General features: G+C 39.4%; 1 protein-coding gene across 9 annotated transcripts in view; it reads right to left on the reverse strand.

The window, feature by feature from the left end:
• The window catches only part of Tnik (TRAF2 and NCK interacting kinase), a 375,608-nt gene that overhangs the window by 271,525 nt on the left and 80,449 nt on the right, over nt 1-23,634 (reverse strand). For all 9 annotated transcript variants that reach the window (XM_013145513.3, XM_063227156.1, XM_013145516.3 and 6 more), the window contains exon 2: nt 17,231-17,296. In XM_013145513.3, coding sequence (XP_013000967.1) covers nt 17,231-17,296 — 66 coding nt within the window. The remainder of the gene's footprint in view (nt 1-17,230; nt 17,297-23,634) is intronic.

A 23,634-nucleotide genomic window follows, 5' to 3' on the forward strand; every position in this document is an offset into this window, starting at 1 on the left:
GTGTTCTGCTGATTTTTAGCTACCAAAGAATAAGCAACTAATAATTTTAAATTCTCTAAAATGGTGACTTCTTGACACAAATGCTTAGCAAAGCCTTGCCAACAAGTTATTTTGAATGCAAAGACTGGTACCACTATGCAAATAAGGAACTGTTTTACTGTACAGTTTAATGAACGAAGTATATGCAAGCAAAAAAAAAAAAACAAAAAGGAAAAACCCAAGTTGATTAGAAGAAATACTTTAATGCTGAAGAATGACTTGTGATTAGCATATCAATACGAATACACAAACATTAGTTTATGACACCTGAGGCCACTTAAGGACAGAGGCTGTTCAAAAAACTTCTTAAACTTCTGTTTATACTTTTAAATTGCTTGGTAAATTCTTTCTTCTAAGGCACTTTAAAAGGTCAAGTTCAGCCCATCTCCTCTCCGAAAATTAATGAGGTTTTAATGTACTTAGAAATGCACAAGTGGTGTCAAGGTTACTTGATTGACTCAAGCCAAAGAACTTTCTAGAGCAGCAAGCTATTTTGGCTGGGTTTCTACCTTTAAATCACCTCTCTTCTTAAGTGGAGTATTTTAAAAGACATTTATTTCGCCATGCAGGAAGCATTACGAGGGCATTTGTGAAGCAGCAAAACAAGTCTTTTCTGACTTTTTTTTTTCAATAGCCAGAGAAGAGAAAAGATATAAACAATGCTGAAAACAAAAATGGCTTGTTAGTTTATTTTCTCTTCTTTAAAAAGGATCTCAAGAACTAGAAATGGTAGTTCTCATTAAACCATAAAATTTCTAATTGAAGGTTAAATCACTGGATATTTGAGTTTTCATTACTCCGAAGAATTATAGCTGTTCAAATCATTAGTGTCAGAAGATTATGGGTTCAATCCAGGTTGCATCCCTTATTGTCAGCGTGACATAGGTTTAGTCAAACTTTCCAGTGTTCAGACTTCATCTGTAGAGCAGAGATAAGTATATATGTACTTCATGATATTGTGGTAAAAAGACTCAGACCCATTCAGAGGCTTTGTACAGGAGCATACGCACCATAGAATACACCTGATAGCTCATTCTGCTGTTTCCAAAACAAGGCCAGCTCTTGAACATTAAAGACACACATTAACCACAAGTCATGGGAGAACTGCAACCCGAAGCATACATTAAATCCACGAACCACCTATGATGATATGCCCAGGATGAAAACACAGACTGGTGTGTAACCGAACTCATCTTGACCTAGAAGTTCAAGTCTGGAGACAGTTAACACTTTTCCCTAAGGTGACTTTACAAATGGACCACATTTTGACCATTAATTCCAGGGTTTTGGGCTTTTCTCTGGAAGGCCTAGTTCTCTTGGTTTAAAGAGGTTTTTTGTTTTAGTTTTGGTTTGTTTTTTCCTTCTCGTTGTCATAATTAGTAGGAATAGTTCCATTGCTTCTAACACTTTGAACAACTTTCATAGATATCTTCTATTCTCCAAATCTACTCAAAATGTTTATTTGTGAAAAGTATCATTACTCTAGCAGAATCGGCATTGATGGCTATATCTGTATCCAACTTAGGATGACACTGTACCACTAGGAAAAGAACTGCTTTGAACTGTTATCATAATGGGAAAATGTTCAGTCCCAGTAAGCCACAGAACTCAGAGAAACGCAAATATATATGTTCAGAGGCACACACATACGTACACACACGCACCCACACATACACACACCCCTCATGTAGCCTCCCTTTCCGCATCTGTAAATCATAATACTCAGAAGTAGGCACTTGCATTCCTTCTGCTCTAACCCAAAACATTGCCAGTGAAGAGGGGATTTTCTCCCTTATATTTATTATGGAAATAAATATCAGCCACAGAGAACAGTTGATCCCACAGATTCACACTGAAATCTGAGCACCTGGGCTGGATCCTCAAGAAAACCTGGACAGATAAACCTCTCAGCTTTAACTAAGACATCAGAGGGCCACCAAGGGCCAACATGGTAAGCCTTGGTGGCTCAGGACTCAAAGCCTTGGGCCTCCTTGTGTCCTCATCCTTGGGCTCCTGAAATGTTGAAATCTCTGGATGATCATGTTCTGAGCCAATGAGAATCATAAGCCCAACAAATCTCCTTATTGGGTTGTTAAAATGCAAAGATTCTCTGGGGGACTGAAACGCAGGGTGAAGTTTCTTCAGAAAGACGGAATATAGACTGCTGAGAAGGAAGTAACTCCTGGATGGCTGAATGTAAGAAGTACAATCAGCATCTTATATCCTCCCAAATTCACAAATTTAATGAGAGCTATGCCATGATGCATAGGATTAGGCCAAATTTCAAAGAGCACATTTTACTATGGTATTAATCATCAAGTTAACCAGGTATTCATGAATCAATGCTTCTAGATCAGAAAACAATACTCAAACAAAGAGCTCTTTGTTTTTGGAAGTCGCTATTTTGTTTTGGGTTCTGTCGGTAAACTTGTTTTGTGCGGGTATGTTCATATGTATGTTTTCCCTCATTCTCTATCAACACTGGTCTCTTGGCCACACCTTCACTGATGACATATTTACCAAGATGATTAACTGTAGGTATTAATCTTGTCCAAACAAGTCTTCTTGAGCAGCAGATAAGCTGGAGCCCCCAGGGGAAGGGCAGCCATGTCTCTTTATGAACTTCTGCTCACCCCAACCTTCCATCCTGCTACAGAACACAAAAGCTGGGGTTTGCCCAGAGGGCCGCAGTCACTTGTGGGAGAAGGGGAGCTGGGTGACAGGGTTCTTGACAAAAGGGATCATTTCGAAAGTTCTGAAGTATCTCTTAAAATGTTTAAGTAGGTACAAAATAGCAGAACAAAGTGTGCTAAAAATTTAAGCCAAAGAAACATTCCTTTTCTTCAGCTGAAATCGTCAAAAGGACTATCTGGAAGAATCAGAATCCGCCTAATTTAAAACTCTTTTTTTTTTAAAAGACTATATAAAGGAGGAAGCCATGCTATCTCATGTTTTCACTAATTTTATTGTTTTGACATATTAACAGTAAGAACTAGATATATTTGGGTAAAACTTGTCATTGAAATGTCTGCTAATATTTGTTAGAGGTCTTGTTATCCTGGGTTGTTAGTACTACATATGTACAATCTGCAGGAGAAAAAAAAAGAATAGAGTCGCCCTTAATAGAAACAGATATGGGAATTCTCTATACAGGTTCCTGATTTGTATTCATGATAAATTACCTAATAAATAGTTCATATTCTAATATTAAGCCACATGATTCTCAATTATATTACTCAGAAATACTTTTCGCCTTCTGATTTACGGTATGTTCCCCACTACACATAAGCCCTCAACTCAAAATACAAACACCTATGTACCCCCACTACAACAGAAAGAAAAAAGCAAAGAGTGAGCAACTTGCTGTGACACCTTACAGGTTATAGGTAACTGGCTCTCCATGTGTTTGGAAGACAGAAAAGGTACAGATTATGCACTTGGCAAATATTTGTGTTGTCCCCAGAGTAGTAAGATTCATCCATCTGCTACAAACATACACAACTTCAGCTGAGGAACAAATCAATTCAATTCAACAAACATCTATCAAGCTCCATGTTGATTTCTAAGTCTTTCTGGAAAAGATACCATGCACCTGGCTAGTAGATCTGCTTGTTAAGAAGTCTAGGATTATGCTATTTCTTCTTCTCTCTCACAAAAAACAAATCATGAGAAAAGACACAACCAGTTCCCTTAATGATCAGCACACAAGTATCTCTTGGTAAAACATACCAAGCCCCAGTGAGCAGGAATTACCTTCTTATCTTTATAGTTTGCTGTAAAAATACTGTGTCCACTAAGAAACCCTGATTAACTACGCAGCCATCCATCACCCTTCAGAATTTGGGATACAAAGATTAGAAGAATTATATATTGAAATAAGTTATAGCATCACTTTTATTCCCCACACACATCTTTTTAAAAATAAGATGAGGTTGTGCTCAATTGCCAGGCTGGCCTTGAACTGAAGTTATAATCCTCCTGCCTCCACCTCCCAAGTTACCAGGACTACAGGCACACAGCATCCTGTCAGGTTTGCTCTCTGTTTCAAATTCAGATGTATCTACTTAAAATGAATTCTAAACATGCAATGAAAGAGCAGGGGAAAATCAATCCTGGCAAATATTGAAGAAGATTTCTTTTTCTTACCTGAATCTCCCCCTGAGAAACTTCTGAGGGTAAACAAGCTACTTAGCCAAAGGTCAGGCTCCATCTCCTACTTGGGGGATTCATAAAAGCTATTTATGAGTTGTCAGATCTCCGTCTCATCATTAAAACAGGATAATCATACCTTCCCCAGTTTGTGGGGCTATCATGAAGGTCAAATGAAATAACAAATATGAACATTTTTATGGCAACTGTTCATCATAACACCAATGGCTGACTCTGTAGTCTCAAGGATACAGTGGGTGGGGGCTAAGAAAACCATCTCTATCACCAGAAGTGCTCAATGGGGTCTTTCAGAGTTCATAGGAAGTGTAGCCTCTTGTGTTTGGTCAAAAGATGTTTCAAAACCATGTTCATGAAACTGCTTTTAGAAGAAGGGAATTTTTTTATCCTATTGTCTTTCATTACCTTGAATAATAACAGGACACAGTTTTATTTAAGTTACCAGGTATTTGGCTACTGCAGGTTACTTAAGGCTATATCTAGTAACAATATCCTTGATTAACATACAAAACACGTTGAGATTAAGTAAAAACTATTCATACCCCAATGAGACAGGGAATTCCAAACTCAGAAAACATTAGAATGATGTACTTTTTCAAAGCTAGTATTTTTAACCTCCTGCTTTGTCCTGGTACCAGATAAAGAGTAAAGTAATGGCCCTGGCCTCAGGAAGCACAGGATTTAGAGTGGCAGGTGCCAGAGAACGTACTAGAGAAGAGATGTCAGTGAGTGACACCAGATATGAGGAAAGCTATCACACTCTTGCTGGAGGGGCCTCAGCCTGAGCCAAGTGTTAAGGACAAAAAGCCACGTACCAAGAGGCAGAGGAGGCAAGCACACAACAATAGTAAACAAAATCTGTGCATTTGTGCACAAATAGAAAACAATGTTCTACCACTGAAGTGTAGTGGGAGTGAGGTGGGCCAAAGGAGAGACTAGAGGGGGAAGCAGGTCACATCCCAAGAGCTTGGGGCTGGGGACACAAGGCTGAGCTCCCTGGAGTGTCAGGACCCACTAGGCATGGGCCACTCTGACACTAAGTGAGGCCAGAGGAGGATCTGGGATAGAGCAGAATGTGGGTAAACAATCAGCTACATGAGGTAGACACCAACTATCTTCCATCCAGGCCCGCCTGCTTTTGTCTGCCATACTGGAGCTTCCTGTGGAGGAGAACATTTTGCTACTAAAATAGAAAACTGACGATGTATTTAAAGGCAAAAAGAAGAATTTCATTTTAATGAAAATAATTGTAGCCCAGAACATTTTAATACAGATAGCATTCATAATACCCTTAAGAGGAAATCCAAAACTGACTTCTACCTGAGAAGAATCATTCTATTTAGTTAGAAACAATGTAGAAAAATCAAAGAGCTTTAGGTGATTTTAGACCTGTGAACATGCTGGTGCTGGGCTCTTAGCCACCTGAGGACGAGGTGGGCTTTGGGCAGGGCCCTGGGAAAGACAGGCGGATGTGCAGACCACTCCAGCTGAGCTGGAGATTCAGTGCCTTTTTACCAGGCACTGAACTTTACCAGGAAAAGTTTCTTAAAAGAGAGACCAAGAATAGGGTATGGGGAGTTAGTGCCTAGTGGAAGCAGAGCTTCAGCTGGGGAACATGAAAATGTTCCGAAGATGAATGGTGGTGATGGCCGTGTACCAAAAATGCACATACTTAATGCAAGGGAAAAGTTAATTTTTACAGGCTGTGTATCTACAACAAGAGTGAGACAGATAGAGACACAGTTAAAAAGTGGCAATATTTCCAATAAGATCAATTCAGCTAGTAGCTGCTTCCTCAAATATAATGCACAAATCAAAAGTGAATTTCTCAAGAAATGGTTTAAAGTGAAGCGTCAACTCCGGTATGCCAGGGGCCTGTCAAAACTATGTCCCAGTGGGCCATATTATGCAATTAAGGGCAAGTTTCCTAAATCAACAGAGCATTTTCTCCCTAAAGGAGACTGAATTCTTCACATGATTTAGTTCCTAACTGTTCCGTGCAGTCCACAAAGATGATATGGTTAATATTATAATCACTATGGTAGTAGCTCTTTTGTATTTATTTAGAGTTCTCAGTTAACCAGCTGCTGCATTTTCCTTCTCTTGTGGTAGTGGGGAACCAGGTAAACACAGGCCTGTGCACTGCCTCGTAAAGTGCCACAGCACCAAGATCTGAAACTACACCTGAACCAGTCTTCAGCAGGAGAGGTGAAAAATAACACTGCGTGCAGCCCCAAGCCAGGCTTCCCTCTGCATCCCCGATTCTCACCACCTAGAAAGGGTCTTATCCAGTGGAAAGAAGGTACTGCATTTGTTTGTCAAATGGCAGCTACTGCTGTTTGCGGATGCAAAATACCCAAGTGAATTTAATAAGATTATATTGCAGGTAAAACTGCAGAAATAAGAAATTCAATTTCAGTGTCCCAATTGATTTGATTATTCTTTTGAAAGTGTTTCAGACATTTTCCATGTGAAGACAGTTAAAACTGTAAAATTCTAGGTCTTTTAATTCTGGCAGGATTTCATTTTACAGGTTGCAAACAATCCCAGAATAATGATAATTACATAGTAACTATTGATCATTTAATTACTTGAAAGTGCCTTATAATCACCAAGTCATTAAGGATATTATGAGACCTAAAACCTACGAGTCATACGGGTGTTGCACATCAAGGTATCTGGCAATTCACTCATTGATGTAAGACAGAATGAAAGTGTTTTGAACTGAAATAATCTAAACACTTCAAATCAAAAGTGAATATACAAGTAGGGGCACATGCACTGCTCTAACAGAAACCTCAATAGCTTTTCACCTGATATGGGAAAGTACACATGATCACACACTGAGGCAAGGTCCCGTCCAAAACTTGTGGCTCTGCATTAGTGACTGACTAGTATAAAATGCTTGGGTGATCATACCTTTTGCCACAGAGTTGCTCAAAGAAACGCTACCAGGGGCCAGGGATGTAGTTCAGTGGCACAGCGCCTGCCTGCCAAGTGCGAGGTGCTGAGTTGAATGCCCAGAACAAAAAAAAGAGTAAAACAACAAAAAGAAAAGGAAAAAATGCTACCAGGCCAAACAAGTATCTTAAGAATGTACTTAGACATGCAGCATGAATCATTTTGCTAAGGTTTAGAAAATTTCTATCAAGAATTTTGTAGTTAGAAAAGCACAAGCTATAAATGGAATCTTGGAAGCAGTTTATGGAGGTCGGACAGACTAGTGCTTTACTTAGAACTAAAAGATAGAGTATCTGCAAAAATTCTGGAGACCATTCCTGCCCAACACCTTCATTTCACACATGTTCTTCTACTTATGATTGGTTACATGCCAACAATTCGAAGAAATGCACGTAATACAACTAAGCTATGGAACATCATACCTTTGCTTTGCCTATTTTAAATGTACTCGAGACACTTAATTTAACCTACATTGGGCAAAATCATCTAATACAGAATTTATAATAACGTGTTGAACATCTCATGTAATTTATTGAATACTGCGCTGAAAATGAGTCTAATCATTACTTAGACTTTATGGGGTTTTCTTTATGCATCATAAGATCAAAAAACCAAAAGCCAAAGACCATCTACAGATGAAATCCAGTTCTAGAAAAGCTAAATGACTTGCTTAAACACACATAGTTAATGAGCTACAGGATCAAGCACAAAGCCAGAGGAACCACGAGGATGAGGTGTGTCCAGTACAAGACTTGCTGGCTTCCTAATCCTGCTTCAACTTCGGTCACTGAGCTGACCTGGGTAGGTGACAACAGTCAGACCTTTGTGCAGCATTGCTGCAGGATGCCTGATCTCCCCACAGCCTCGCAGAATTGGCTATGCTCTGTACACTCCTGTTCTGAGGCCTGCAATACATTACTGAAGGGACTCATTTACACATCTCGCTCCCCAAAGATCTGAGGACAGTTACACCACATGCATATCTATAAACTCTGCCCAGAAGGCGAAACCAAGCAGGTTCTAGATACTCATTATGAAGGCTTATGCTGAATAAATGAAGAAATACAAACAAAACTCCAGGACAGATAAGAAGGATTAAGTTTCATCCTAAAGGCAAAGACATCCAAAAAGGCATTTATGCTACCTGAAAGGCCATATCTCATCCCAGTGGTTCTCAATCTTGCCATTACTTAAGAAGTTTGAAGAAAAAACCAAAATCTTTACTAAGCTCCACAGCAGACCAACTAAACCCAAATCTTCACACAAGGACCCAGATAACTGCAGTTTTTCTAAATTATCCAAGCCATTTCTATGCAGAGTGAGGACTAAGAATCAAAAGTAGCAATGAGAAATCCTACACTGCACCCCAAAACAAGTTTTAGTAGCAACCGTGGAGGTCCTGCTGCCTAGCAGAGAAAGCAGTCCTTACATGTGGCATCTGGCACACAGGCATCATGATCTTCCACCCAGGCTCAGAGAGCAGTCATCTAATTCATTGTACCCGGCAAATCAGAGCACGCAATGACATGGTCTGTAACTACGTAAACACTATGAGGAAGAAAAGCAGGCATCTATGAAGATGAAAAGCCCACAAGGCCAATACACTCAAGGGAAAATGACTCTCCTACCTACTGAAGAACACGGGGACAATTGTTACAAAGAATGTATACTCTACTCAGCTATAGTCAAATGAATCTAAGACTGAGGACAATGCTTTGCATGTACTACAGCATTTTAGAGACGTATTGTAAATAAATGTCTATTTGATAGTAAAATAATCATAGTTTTTGCACTGCTAGGAAGACAGTGCTTGAATGTGTTGGTATTTACAACTTTTTAAAAGAAATGAAACCAACTAGTATCCTTGACCATATCATTAATTCATTTTAAATTTATTTTGCTTCTCAAAATAAAGCAAAACTCTTTTTGAAAATATCAACACACCAGATCTGTCCCAACATTTGGGACAGGTAGTTTATAAGCAAGTGGAAAAGGCAACCCTGCAGCTGAGTGTTATACAAACTGAGGGAAGGAAGGACAGACAGGGAGGCTGCAGCAATGATGAGAAGCACTCCCATACGGTAGAGTCACATAAGCCACCATGAGATCTGTGTTCCCTGGGATAGTTCAAGGGGCATTAATATGGGTCACCTGGGGCAAGGAGAGAGAATTCCAAGTTAAATAAATTAGGAAAATACTGGCTGGAACAAAGCAATACAAATGCTAACACTGCCTCCCTTAAAGAAAGAGGTCTGTAAAGTCAGCATATTAAAGAGATACCAGGGGCTGGGGATTTAGCTCAGCGGTATAAGCGCCTGCCTTGCAAGCAGGCAGTCCTGAGTTCGATCCCTGGTACTGAAAAAAACGAAAAAGACAAAAAAAAAAAAAAAAAAAAAAAAAAAGAGATACCAGCATATCCATGTTAACTGCAGACCAATTCACAATAGCTACTGTAAACTGTGGAACACAGATACAGGTTTATTCAGCTGTTAAGTGAAATCATATCATTTTCAGAAAAACTATGGAACTGGATAGAGATCATCATGTTAAGTGAAATAAGCCAGACTCGAAAAGACATGCATCATATGCAGAACTGAGAGGTGGGGGTTACAAAATTAGAAGGGGGGGCTACAGGAGAAAAGGAAAGCAACAAGTGGGAGAAGGAGGCAGGGAAAAGGGGAACAACAAGGGTTATAATGATCTGAGCATGTTACACACAGGTACGAAACTGCGCAAATGAAACTCACTAACCTGTATAAGGAATAAAAAGCGGGGAAGAATGGCAGGCTATGCAACCACTCTGATTATTCAGCATTCTGTTCACAAGGCTTCACTTGGAGTTCTGCTGACCATATTGGGGAAATGTGACAAACTAGCTAAAAATTGTTAATGAGGTAAAAGACAGAGAAACACAAAATCAGAGACTTTCCACTCCATCTAAAGGCACCGCTTTTCCTGAAGACCCCGATACTAATAATACAAGGAGCATAAGAATGAATCAGTAGCTGAAGTTAGGATATTGAGTGCACATGCACAATGATCCCGAGGATGAAGGCAAAGAGAACAACATCGGAGTAGACTCCTGTATCAAGCACTCTTCAACCTGCCTTGAAATGAATGTCAATAGCAACCGTCAAAATATAGTGGTTTAACAAAGTGTTTAACAAAGTCTTATCATAGCCATTAATCCACTCCAAACTCTGATGGACTGGTGGGACCTACCACAAAAGATATTTTAATCATCATTTTAAAGATGAGGACAATTGAGGCTTTCAGTGGGTCTGGGACAAACTGAAAGCTAAGGAAAGTAAGTGCAGAATCTAAGTCCTAAAATAAGTCCTCATGTCCTACATGACACCCATCACTAATGTCACAACGAAGGATCTCCACTTAGATTTTTCAATACCTACAAAGGAAATATTATTGATTCCCCCAAAAGTTGTAAAATGGATAACTATTCAAAAACTACTCTTACTCTAACCAAAGTTTCAGAATGCTGGAGGCTTATTTCCTCTATTAATCAATCTTCTCTTTACAAAGTATTGAGGAATTGTCCTTTTTAAATGCTGAAGACAAACTAAATGGCAATTATATCATCAAATGTCATACAGGAAGCGTTGAGATTAGGGTTTCATATAAACAATGCTATGCTGAGCATACAGAGAAACTAAAAAATCAAATGGAGAAGAAGGAGAAGCACAAAGATGTGTGTCTGTGAGTTCATTCTTCCAGGAATGTTTCTTTCAGATCATAAAATGTTCTACAAAATCAAGACCAGAGGGGAAAAATCCAGAATACTGGTGTTGGAGAAGATGAAAAGGTTGTTGAGAGCCCTCTGTGTATCAGCCTCTGGACTAAGGGTTTCCACACATTGTTACACTTGAGTGTTTATAACATCCCTTGAGTTTTCATAACAACCATACTGTTAATAATGGATGAACAAGTTCAGACCAGGAGACTGTTGATTATCTTCACACAACTAAAACAATGTACTGCCAGGCTGAGAATTCAGTTTAGAATAGCTCCAAAGTTCTTTCTGCTTATAAAAATGCTCAATTATACTCCTAGACATAGTGCAAATGTTGAAGATTCTGATCTTTTCCCTAATCTCCACGCTACAGCTCCGTCATGATCTAATTCTGTCTGGGCAGTGTTAATTTAATTTAATTTAATTACTCTGCTCCATATTCTACAACCCCCCTTCCTGCCTGTAGCTCAGTTTTAAAAGTTTTGTCATTTTGTCTCATCCTTTGAGCAGTGATGCTCAACGAGGGGTAGTTTTGTTCTTTGGAAGTCATCTGGACGTCATATGACATTTCAACTGTCACATTTTTACTGGGGTTTAGTAGGTTAAAAGCCAAAGATGCTGGTAACATCCACAATGTACACACGAATTATCCAGCCTTATGTCTCAACAGTGCAAACTGAGTGTTAGAAATCCTGCCTTGGGGTGATAATGTGATTTAATAAATGTGCATTCTCCCTACAAAATGAGACCTTAACCATCAGGAGAAATAATTAAGACAAATGACACCAAAACAAATTTTAGCAGTGAGTACTGAGTCCTCATTAGATCTACTGATTGCACACTTCTTATGAATAGGAACCACTTAGATTAACTCTGCTTTATTCTTACAAAAGCACAGAGCTGTTTTTCACTGGAACTCAACAAATGTGAAAGGATATATTCTTTATATTTAAAAATTTTAAATAAAATAAAAATGCAACTATTATCTAAGAAACACAACATTCACCCATACTAACTCTATGCCAAACAAGAAGTGAATAGTATAATACATGATTGATTACAAAAGACCATAAAAAACTACACTGCATCTTGAGTAATATAGAATTGTCTCCCTATTAAAACTGCTAATAAGCTCACTATTAAACTGCTTTACAGATTTTTAATAAACGATTAAGAGATAATGATATGCAGATTTGAAGAAATCTCATGCAACAAGCTCTCATTACTCTATACCAGGATGCTTTTGACAATACTCTCAGGTTTTAAGGCAAATTATTCAGGAACCACTTTCAACAGTAATCACAAGCAAGCGTATCATAAACACTGCCAAGTTAAATCTCTGAATAAGTGAAAAAGTCAAAACTGGATGGTATCTCATCTTAGATCAAAATGTTTACATTTTTTGCCTTTGTCAGTTTATGCAAGTTTGGCTCAGCATGGAAATTCTAAAGCAAATGATTACAAAAAGGATTAGGCTTCTCTTTCCCTCAAGTGACCTTTTAGCAGTATAAGGGATAATCATTTTTTGCAGAGTTTCTTGAGTATGGTACCAGGGCTTTGAAATTAGAATGAACCCACACAAAGTAAAAGTCCATAATATGTCTAGGGCATATTATGGACATATTAAATCACCCTAGACGTATTAAATCAAGTATCAGAGATGAGTGCCTAGAAAACTAAATTTTAAATACTTTTCCAAATATTTATTTTACATAGTAAAATTTGAGAACCTCTGCTAGGTGATTCAACTCCATAAAATTGTTTTTATTCATTTTTGTAAATTGTCAGCACAGATTGACAATTCTTTTAATGCAAAGTCTACCTCCCACTATAAATAGCAAGTAGAGCACTTGATTTGACACTTTTGTGCAAATTTCTGAAGTTAAACAGACTAATATTTTAAGAGAAATATTAAGAAAACTGAAAAAAATGTTAACAGAACTATTAACAAAAACAGAGCACAATTCTGGGCTCAACTCTGTACCACACTGGGAATACAGCGATGAACAAGGAAGGTTTTGTCTCTCATCTTATTCTCCTCACTTCTATACTCAAATGATTTAATATACACATAAGCAAAGAAGACAGACAATCCAGAGAGGGATCCTCTAGCTATTACAACAAGTGGATGGATCCAGAAAGTCTGGAAGAGGGAAGCAGAGGCAGCAGCTTGGAGGAGACACAAGGTAGAAATGAGTTTCCTTGAAGAAATTTTGATCTGAGACCTGAAGGAGAAGAGCCAATATTGAAAGGACAAAGTGTTCAAGGCACAAGGAGCTATAATTACAAGGCCACTGTAATGAGAACAAACTCTTGTGAAATTATGATAGAGTTAAATAATGTACATAATAGGTTTTGTGAAATACAGAGCAGCTGACAAAGCCAGGCACGGAGTGTACGCCTATGATTGCAGCTAGCCGGGAGCCTGTGTCCGAACAAGGCTGGGTTATGGCTCAGTGGTAGTGTTTGCCTCGCATAAGCAAGGCCCTGAGTTCAGTCCGAGGACTGGGAAAATGGGGTGGAGGGAACTACTGACAAGCATAAGATAGTTTTTAGTACATCCATTAGAGTGGTTTCAAGGAAAGAAGCAGTGATAATGAAGAGCCTCCAGTCTATTTCACGTGAAAAACAAACTAAGCAACTGAGACTATAATGCCTGCAGAAAAAGAGATATGAGTACATATTAGGGAAATAAGAGAGAAGTCTTTGACCATCTGAAAGACTATGTTCCTGTGGAAGATTTAATTCTAAATAGTTCTATGGGCAGAAAATGGAATTGAAATACTAAATATTTGAAGAAGTAGAATTCTGATTTAATGAAGATTCCAAAAAGTTGCAGGAAAATGAACTGATTGTAAGGCAATGAGTTCTGCCTGACGGAAGTGATCAAGGATACAGTCAGTTGGCAGAGAAATGATCACACAGATGACCCGTGAGAAGCTTTGAGCCCACTTGAAAATACACATCCAGTCACCTTGCATCTCCTTCTTTCTCAAACACGTAACCACTAAGGTGCGCTCTTTGCTCGGCAATTCCCAACTCTGACGAGGATTGAAAACACACACACACAAGGAATTCATCATATTCCCAGATCACAGTGTCATCCTGGAAAAATATGTCTTCCTGTCTGTTGTAACAATATATATTCCAAAATGGCAATTAAGAAACAGGATAAACCAACATTCTCTATAAGTATACAGCTAATTTGAAGTGGAACAATTGCCAGCTAACCACTGGCAATTATTTTGACTTATTAAAACAATAACTCTAGTTTATCAAAAAGGGTCCATTAGGTTCCAAATAGGCAGTATGCTGATAAACAGCCAAGATTTCTAGCAAACAAGTCTGTGGCTTTGTGTTGGTCTGATTTAAATGGGAGCCATGGTGTGGGAAGGTAGTTTACTTGTTAAAAATCCTGATAGAGAATGAGTATTCTTTATTACTTATCTATTCTGTCCTGTAAATAAAGACAAACAAATCAAGAAATACTAAATTGCTACATGATTGTTTAGGACCAAAATGCTAAAGATTAGCAAGTCTAGCCTACCAAGAATAGGTGCAATAAATTAATTTTGGGAGTAAGAACAGAGCCAACTTTAAAAAGCTCAATTTAAATGATGTTTTATAAATGGCCTTTACATAAAATATTCATATTTCTTATCCAACTGTATCTAGCTCACAAGCAAATATTCAGGAACACTCTTCATTATCTGCATATACTCTTTATTTATTATAGGAAGTACATTTCTTAGAAAATTATTTGAAAATAAAAATTTATAACTTTCATAGGGCAATTCATTTAAAAAGTTATGAAATTTTTCACAAAATGAAGGTTATGTTCATTCAATTATTCCTAAAACCCTACCTAATGTTATAAAAGCCAGGAATATCAGAAGATGAATTTACAGAAAACTTAAATAATTTCATATTTAATATAAAGAAAATGTTTACCAGCTTCTCTGTACAAGAATCCCCTCCTAGGGCTACAAAATGTCTACTTATGCCTACAGTACTTCAAAAGCATACTTACTCCATAAAAGTTACAAAATGTAGAGCATGAAAACAAATAGCTTCCTAATTTAATTTTCCCTAGCTTTTCTTTTAAGTTCAGCTTTTGCTATTTTATTATGTTAACCCTTCACTGTTCTGGTCAACAGCAAAACTAGAGTAGTCCTCGGGAAACACAGGTGTTTCTGTCAGTGAGCAGGGCCAACAAGCATCACGCGTTTGCCTAGAAACCAAACCTTAATGATTAAGGTGTTAGTAGTCTACAGCTAAATCACCACAAGCACAGAATCACTGCAATGACCACAAAACAAATACAGCTATTAAAAGGAACCAAGCTTACTTTCCCAAAGTACAGTGCATTTATCATATTCGTGGACATTCTCGTCCCAACAAGGAAGGTGAAAATTATTGTATCAAACATTAAGAGAATGGAACCCTTTAGAGTAATAATATTATTTAATCCTGCACTATATGTCTTCTTTTTCTTGGAAATATATGAGAACTCTTGACATGTGTTGCTTTTTTATTAGGTGACATAAAACTAGGAATAATTCTGGTTTTTCCAAACACTGTCATCCTCAATGGAATGCTTTTGCTGTCTCCTCTTACAAGAGTGTACAATTACACCTCTTGAATTAATGGGCAAAGCTGTGAATTTTCTCCCAAATGTGACTTCTGCACATGGAAAGCGTTCTTCAGTGGCTCTAAGAAGTGACACCATAAAACCAACAGACAGCTACAGAGCTGCTCCTCCATTTCGACAAGAAATCAGAAGTAATCGTGTACCTAAATCAGGACTTAATTCATTAGCCTCATTGCTTCCCAAGTTCAATCCAATTTCTCGAAATGCAGTAACACAGTCTTCCAACTTAATTATCTTCACTGAAAGTATTTAAAAGCATTTGTTGAGACACATTTCTGTCTGTGTCAGACAGGATCAATGTCAAGTGTGCAGCTCAGTAGATTACAGTCTAACTGTACAGGGTTGACATTTTAGGAAGAAGTTGTTTTTGCAAGGGACAAATTCTCCCTTGCAGTGGACATCACACAGACTGTCCTAGTAAATAAAGGCCCGTAAGTGTGTATCTATTTATAACGTGCTTTCAGAATCAGACTCTGAAAAACACCTTGTTCATATACTTGAGACATGTTGAAAATTGGAGCCATTACAATCTAAATGACTTTTACAATAATTTTAATCAACTGAGAGAAGTTTGAGGATCAGAGAAGGAATTTTTAAAAACATAACAGTGAGGTAATTTATAATTGAAACATCATCTCATATCACTACCACTTGGGAAAATGATGGTTTGTTTCCCAAGAAAAATATCAAAAGAAACTTGTTCTGAAGGCATTTTCTTCACCAAAACTCCCAAAATTTTAGTCCAAAACAGTTCCTCTCCCCTTTCCTTTGATAATCAACAGAGAAATCAGGCCACATTAAAAAAAGAAAAAGAAAACCTATTTTTAGGTCATTTACTAATGAAAAGCTTTTTTATTTTCTCCCAGTATCTGGGGTTGAATCCATACATTCTCGCTAAGATATTTCGCATTCTCTCCAGTTTTTAAAAATTTGACTGTTTGTCTATTTGCTTATTTGTTTAGAGATGAGGTTTCACCAAGCCACTAAATCACAATCATCCTGACTAAACCTCCAAGAGTGCTGGATTACAGACATGCACCACCGCCACCCACCCAACAGGGAAAACATTTTAAAAAATCTTCTTTTGAGTGAATTTGTGAACAAAAATTAGTAAAACAGCGGGAAAATCAACCTCAAGCTTAACTTTTAATTATTTACTAACTTGTAAAACTCATACTGCTACTAGGTCTTTGTTTTGTGAGTGAAGTACCAGGTTTTTTTCCCCCTAACACTACTCACTAAACCCAGAGTGTTCTAAGCCAGGAACAAATTTACTTTTTCACCTGTGATAATTTAATAGTTTAATTTGTAAACTAAACGGTATGCTCTAATCCTTCGAAAAGTAGCTTTCACAGTGCTACAGGTAAAGGAAACTAAGTACTTCAAAAATTTCAAATATGCAATATCAAAATTCATGTGTCCAGATTTAAACACCATAATACGTGTTGAGGGGAAATGTCCAGTTCACAGACTCCAGTGTAGGCAATGTGGTCGCAGATAGAGAGGGACAGACTCTTAACAAGCGTATTATTTTATTTAACATCTATTGTGAAGCATTTTTGAGCAAGTGTAGATAGCACTGTATTCAGAACTCATGAACTGAAACCATATGTAAGTCATGCTCAAACTAAACCACATATAAACTCAAAACTTGATGGGCTTACCTTATAAACCTGCCCATATGTTCCATTTCCAACAAGTTCCACCAATTCAAAGATCCCTGCAGGGTCCTAAAAGAAAATAAATAAAAGTTCAAAAGTGCACTCCAGACACTGTCTTTTACACAAGCAAATATTTATTTAACATAAGAAAATAAGTTTATTTAGGAAGTGCTGGTGTCAATATTAAATATTATCAAAATTTTAAAAATGTAATTCTGCCGTGGCTGTGAAATTGGTCAGATGCCATTTCATTTCTAATTTATATGGCTATTTTTTATCAGAGAAAAGGAAATTCTTAATTAAAACAATAAAAAGGAGTTAACACACTTCTCACCATCAGATAGAAACAGGTTTGCATGTACATCAAGATACCATGAGAGACCTCTCATCCTGAGCACACTCTTGCTTAGGGCATTTCCCTTGGTTACATCTGAGTTGCCCATGGGCGAGAGCGCTGGAGAGGTGAGGATGCTCCTGGATCATGCGGCAGTTTTCCCCAGGGAGTCAACAGTTTCTAAAGAAAATATCACACAACTATGCCTTTCACAATGCTGCTCCTTGGATTCGCCTCTCCTCTCCATAATGTTCCCTTGCCAATTACGCTTCTGCAGCACCTTCAGCATGACTGAAATTTAAGAATAAAGCTGAACTGGAGAATTATGCAATTGTAGTCAGTTGAAAGATACCATGCTCAGTAAATGTCCAGTAATCACAGCTATTATTATTGAATTACAATCCTAACCAGTTGAAATAAAACTAAAGCCTGTAAAATTCAGGAGAAACTGACTTTTATTTCCACTGATTCCTAACTGGAAGGAAATAGCTTCTATAAAGGCATAAATCAGGAGTCACAAACTTGAATGTTTACAAAGGGCAGGTAAACATGGTGAGAGAGGCAGCCAAGTTGAGGACTTGGGCCAAAAAAAGAAATCATGCTTCCTTTAGGTGGGAACTGAGGGTAGGGAGAGGAAACAGGTGCTTACTTAGATGGACCCAACTGCCCTCTTAACATAGGCTATCTAATTATTCTCAAGAAAAAAATTAGTTTTCTGTGTACTGTGAGAGCTATGTTTCAAGTGTTAAGCATTTAATTTTTTTAAAAGATATGCTGGCCTCCCAGGGGTGGTGGTGGTGCATACCTGTAATCTCAGACACTGGGAGGCTGAGACACGAGGATTACAAGTTTGAATCTAACCTGGGCAACTCAGTGAGACCCATCTCAAAGTAAAATTTTAAAAATGGACGGAGGGATAGCTCAGTGGGAAGCCCTGGGTTCAACCCCAGGACTGGAAAACAAACTGTTGTAGTCAGGGGTTGTACACAGAGAACAATTCAGATCAGGACATAGAGTTTATAATATTTTTATAATGGTCACCGGAAGTTAACACAGGAGAATGCAGGAAATCTATCCGCAACACCAACGACATAGATTAATTAGTCAAGAGTCTAAACCCCATGGCAATGTCCCCCATGAATCCAGATAAAAACCCAGAACTCAGGACAACGCCTCCACGAGTCCAACTGAAAGCCCAGATCCCACAAGAAAGACTCACGCCAGCCTCTTTTACGGATTCATGCCGGGAGGACCCAAGGGTCAGCGGTAGAAGCCAGAAAGTCTATGCCAGCAGGATGAAGGAGCTGTGCTAGTGGAATGAGGGTTCTACACTGGAGCCGAGAAGTCACACTAACAACAAAGACCGGGGCTGTCCTGAAAGGAACCACAGCTGTCCTCAGCGACATGGAGGCCCTGAGCTCCTCCGACAACAAGCACAGTAGGGTATGTGCCAGGAAGCAGCGTGACGAGTTCACCCTGGAGACCAGGCAGCACATGTCTTCCCCTCCGGAGCCAGGAAGCAATGCTCCATGTGAAGACCAAAGCTTCTCCAGGAGAACCAACAGCTGAGACAGCAACTCGTAGGAGAACCCACAATGCCTCCTTCACACCTCAATCCTTCCCAACACCTCTCTTCTTCTCACCTATTTATCCCAGCAACCCTCCTCAGGTGGAGCATCTTCTCTCAATGCATGCTATATCAGCTACATCCAGCTGGCGTTAAGTTGACCACTAGTTATCAAACCATAACACAAACAAAAAATACTAATAGAAAAAAATGACCTCAAATCTTATCCTAACTATAGGAAACATGTAAACAAGTACTGTAGTATATTAATATAGGGAAGTTGGGAGGCAGGAGGGCAAAGCCTGAGCCTTAGATTCAGACAGGCTGGAATCAAACAGTTTTTCCTTGATTTACCGTGCAGTCCCAAGAGAGCAACATAATGCCCAAACCTATAAACCAGGGATGACTTCTACCTTGCAAAGCTCTTGTGAAGAATAAGTGAGCGTCCAGTACAAGCCTTGCACACAGTAAACAATCTCTTGAGAGGTAATAGTAATCATTTAAACAGGAATTACACACTGCCAATGGCATTCAAACAGGGGACAAGCTGCTTCAGTGAAATAATCACAGTCCTATCCATGCAGAAGTAGGCAAAATATGTTTGACGTTATGAGTTCTCTAAAGATGTTCTTCAGCAGGTCAGACTTAAGAAAAACCCATGGCTAGATTCCCTTGAAGAGTCCAGATGAAAGATAAATGAAAAATAAAACAAAACAATCAAACAAAACAAGACAAACACCAGAGTAAGCATGTAGCTTACCGAGTTGGAGTTCCAGGGAGACTGGAGTTGGTATTACCCACGTTTACAACGGCAGAAAAACAAGAAACCACATTCCGGCTTCATGTCCTAAAGAACCAAGACCTCCATGAGTTCCACCTGTCCTGACAGGTGGGGACATCCTGTGAGCAAAACAAGACCTGAGTTTGCCCCCTATAGCCAAACCCAACACCCTCAAAAGGCGGGAAGGGGTCCTGATTGGGAAAGAAACCAATGTTTTCTTAAACTACTAGGCCTTTAGAGCAGCGGGTTTTATTACCAATGGAATTAGTCAGAAATGAGGGAAAGAAAAAACCGCCCATACATGGTGGCAGCTGCTGTTTGTCTCTAAGCTGTGCTTCCAGTCGTTTGTTTGTTCAGTGCTGTTTCTGCAACAGATTTGGTGAGAAATTCTATATTTGCCTGAAACATCTCAATTATGTTTGAAGCATTCATTTTTCTTGACTAGAAGAAAAAATGAGTATTGAAGAAAGGAGATGCAGGATGATAACTAGTGGCCACCTTAGACCTGGTAAATCAGTCAGGGGTGTGAAATTGGTACACAGCAGCCATCAGCTTGTGTACTCAGGGCCTCTCAACCTTCTGGGACCCTTCTTGGGGACAGGCTCATAGCTAGGTCCCACAAGGACCTGAGCAGCTGACTTCTGATGCTTTCTTTCTCTCCCTGCAAAGTCTATTAATGGGCATCTAACCCAGCCAATTGGAATCAAGGAGGTTCCTTCCATAAAGGAGACTTAGTTTCAGCTGCTGAGGAAGAGAAAGGCTCTTTGCTGGGCACATCCAAAAGGCTCATATCCAAATGGCTCAGACGCAAAGGGCTCAGAGTCCCAATGGTAACTGGCCATAAGCAGACTACCACATGGTACACACTAGAAACAGTCACATTATACTTGTTCCTTGTTATGGTTTAGATCCAAAATGTCCTCCAAAATTCTCACATGTCTGGCAGGTGACTGAATTACAGGGGCAATGCATATGCTGTTTGGAGATGGTTCCTGGTTGGAAGAGATGGGTCACTGGGGCCGTGACCTGCAAAGGTACATCTCCCTCCCTGGCTCCTCCCTAATCTCTGCACTTCCTGGCCGCAATGCTTGAGCACCTTTCCCTCCACCGCGGCCCTCTGCCATCTTGTTCCTGCCCTGGAGCTGGCCAATCACAGACTGAAACCAGGAGCCAAAATAAACCTCTGCACCTTTAAGTTGTAGGTGCCAGGCATCTTCCTCCAGCAATGAGGAAAATGACTAAAACGGTTTCCCCGGGAATAAACACTAAGTATCTTACAGATTCAAGCAGAAGGTGTTTACTGTAGTATGACTTGGAGTAAAGGAAGAACTGGACTAAGCAGAAGGAAGAGCTGAACTGTGACCCAGTGGAAACACACTTTCCTCCGGTCCTACAGAAGCTCCTTCCCCCAATTTTCCAGTTTCTTAGATTACATAGATCCTGGAGAGCTGGGTGGTTGTGAATATTCCTTGACAAAAATACATGTCATAGCTGGCTACATTCTCACAAAATAGGACTCATTTGAAAACACCCAGCATCCAGTTTTTCTCCCCTCTGCAGCAGGACCGCTAAAATAATGTTTTTCCAAGGGTGGCTCAGGACCTGTCTTCTTACATGTAACAGTCTCTTCTCAGTTCTGTCTCATTTTTCCCCTGTGAGATGGTTCACTGCTGAGCCCCACCTGTGCTGAAGCTGAACTTCCTCTGTCTTCCGTCACAACTCTCAGGCTCTTGCAAGATTCTTTTTCTTCTGCCCACACTGTCAAGGTCTGTTTCCTCAACCTTCCATCTCTGGCCACCACTTTCCTCCACCTATTCACTGTGCTCATCTTTCTAAAGTAGATCACCTAATTATGACCACTATGGTTCAAATGGAAAGTCAAAGTTGTCTTAGGCTCAGCCTTCATGCCCAGCCCCCGGTTTTGTCATTCTGGGCTCTAAGAAACTGGGATCCTAAACTGCCTACTACCTCCCTGACACACCACGCAAGGCTCTGTGCTCACAGGCTCTTAATGCCTACTGGTATGGTTCGTTCCTTCTTCCATTATCTAGCAGACATCATCCTCAAAAGTCCAGTGAAGCCTTTCCCAATCGGGGCAGAGGGCTCTCTGCAGCCCACTGTCATTCTCTGGGTTATCTTTGTGCATGGTTTCCTCCCTTGACCAATTACAAAAGCCCTGGGGGCAGAGACTGAAATCTTTTTCTCCCAGCACTAAGCACCATGTCCAACACATGAGTACCAGACATAACCATTAAGGTTGGCGGTATTCCACTCCCAGTTTACGTAAAGGGAACTCCCTCTCATTTCACACACACGCACATGCATACACACACACAGGCATATGCACGCACACACACACCCCATCAGAATGCAGAACCAAAGGTCTAACACATTATGTCATTTCTTTTCAAGCTACATAAGCTGTTCCAGCCCTCTAGACCAGTCCCAAACACACAACCGTGTCACACATAAAATTCCCTATTGTATTCGCAGCTATAAAAACACCCATAAGAATAAAAGGAAAAAAAGCTTTTGCAAATAACGAAGGGAAGAGAAGTTGAAGGGAGGGGAAGAGACTGGAAAGAAAGGAGAATTAAGATACATCATGTGCAGGTACAAATGCCCTGTGATGAATATTATCATTATGTATATCTAAAATGTGCCAATAAAATTAACTTTAAAAAACAAAACCACACATACAGCCTACTGATGCATGATGTGCCTTATGCATTTTAGACTACGGGCTGTCAGGATGTGGCTGTGTGCATGCTACAGGGAGAGGCTTCTAGGCCTAATAATCATGTTACAGAGACAGGAAAGCAAAGAGACAAGAGTCAGCTTACATCTCCCTTTCATATTTGCTTAGCTGCTCTTAAAGCCAGGATGGGCAGCACGCAAGAAGGTTACGTACCCCAAGGAGAAAAGAACAAATCACTGACATTTACCGAAGTCAGCAATCCCTGTTGGCTACACATGCCTTTATTCAGTTCTTAACCTTTGCTGTGAGGCCGAGAAGAGAATTTAATTCTAAGGTAGAGTAGTTTACATTATTTCATAATGAAATACAACTACATATCAAAAGCCAGCTAGGCTGTTCCCTGAATGAAAATGTTACTTTTCAGCAAGAGCTGAGAGGCAAATTTGATTATTTATTATAATGAAATCACAGTAATAGCTAACATTTCATAACTCCTTGTGTGCCAGTGATTATCCTAAACATTTTTCCATGAGTAGTTAGTTTATTTGATTGTCACAACCCTGTTAAACGGTTGCCATTCTTGCTTTTGTTTTACAAGTGAAAAAACCGAGGCACAGAAAAATAAAACACGTGGTCACTGTCCCACCACTGATCAGTGGCAGAGCTGAGACACCCACACACCTCCTCAGACTCCCTGCCTTGAGCTCTTAATCACTCACTGTCAGCTCATGAAGCCAGAATTCTTGGTGCTCCATGTGTCACTTACTAGTTCTCCAAAGTTTCATAACTGCTCAGAGCCTCACTTCTTCCATCTTTACAATGAGGAGACTGCCACTTCTCTCCAGGGATGCTGTTAAGACCGTGAGAGTGTCTAAGTTATCTCAGGCCTGATACATAGTAAAACTTCAATAAATATTCACGGCCTTTCTTTCCTTTTTCTCTTTGAAAATGAGTTAATAAACAAGGAACCCGTAAGAAAAGGTAGTCTGCATTTCATAGCTTTCCAACTAAAAAGCCAACAAAAGAA

Source organism: Cavia porcellus, unplaced genomic scaffold (assembly GCF_034190915.1).
Source record: "Cavia porcellus strain 051 isolate PalLab524CR breed Dunkin Hartley unplaced genomic scaffold, mCavPor4.1 scaffold_17, whole genome shotgun sequence".
NCBI classification, from domain to species: domain Eukaryota; kingdom Metazoa; phylum Chordata; class Mammalia; order Rodentia; family Caviidae; genus Cavia; species Cavia porcellus.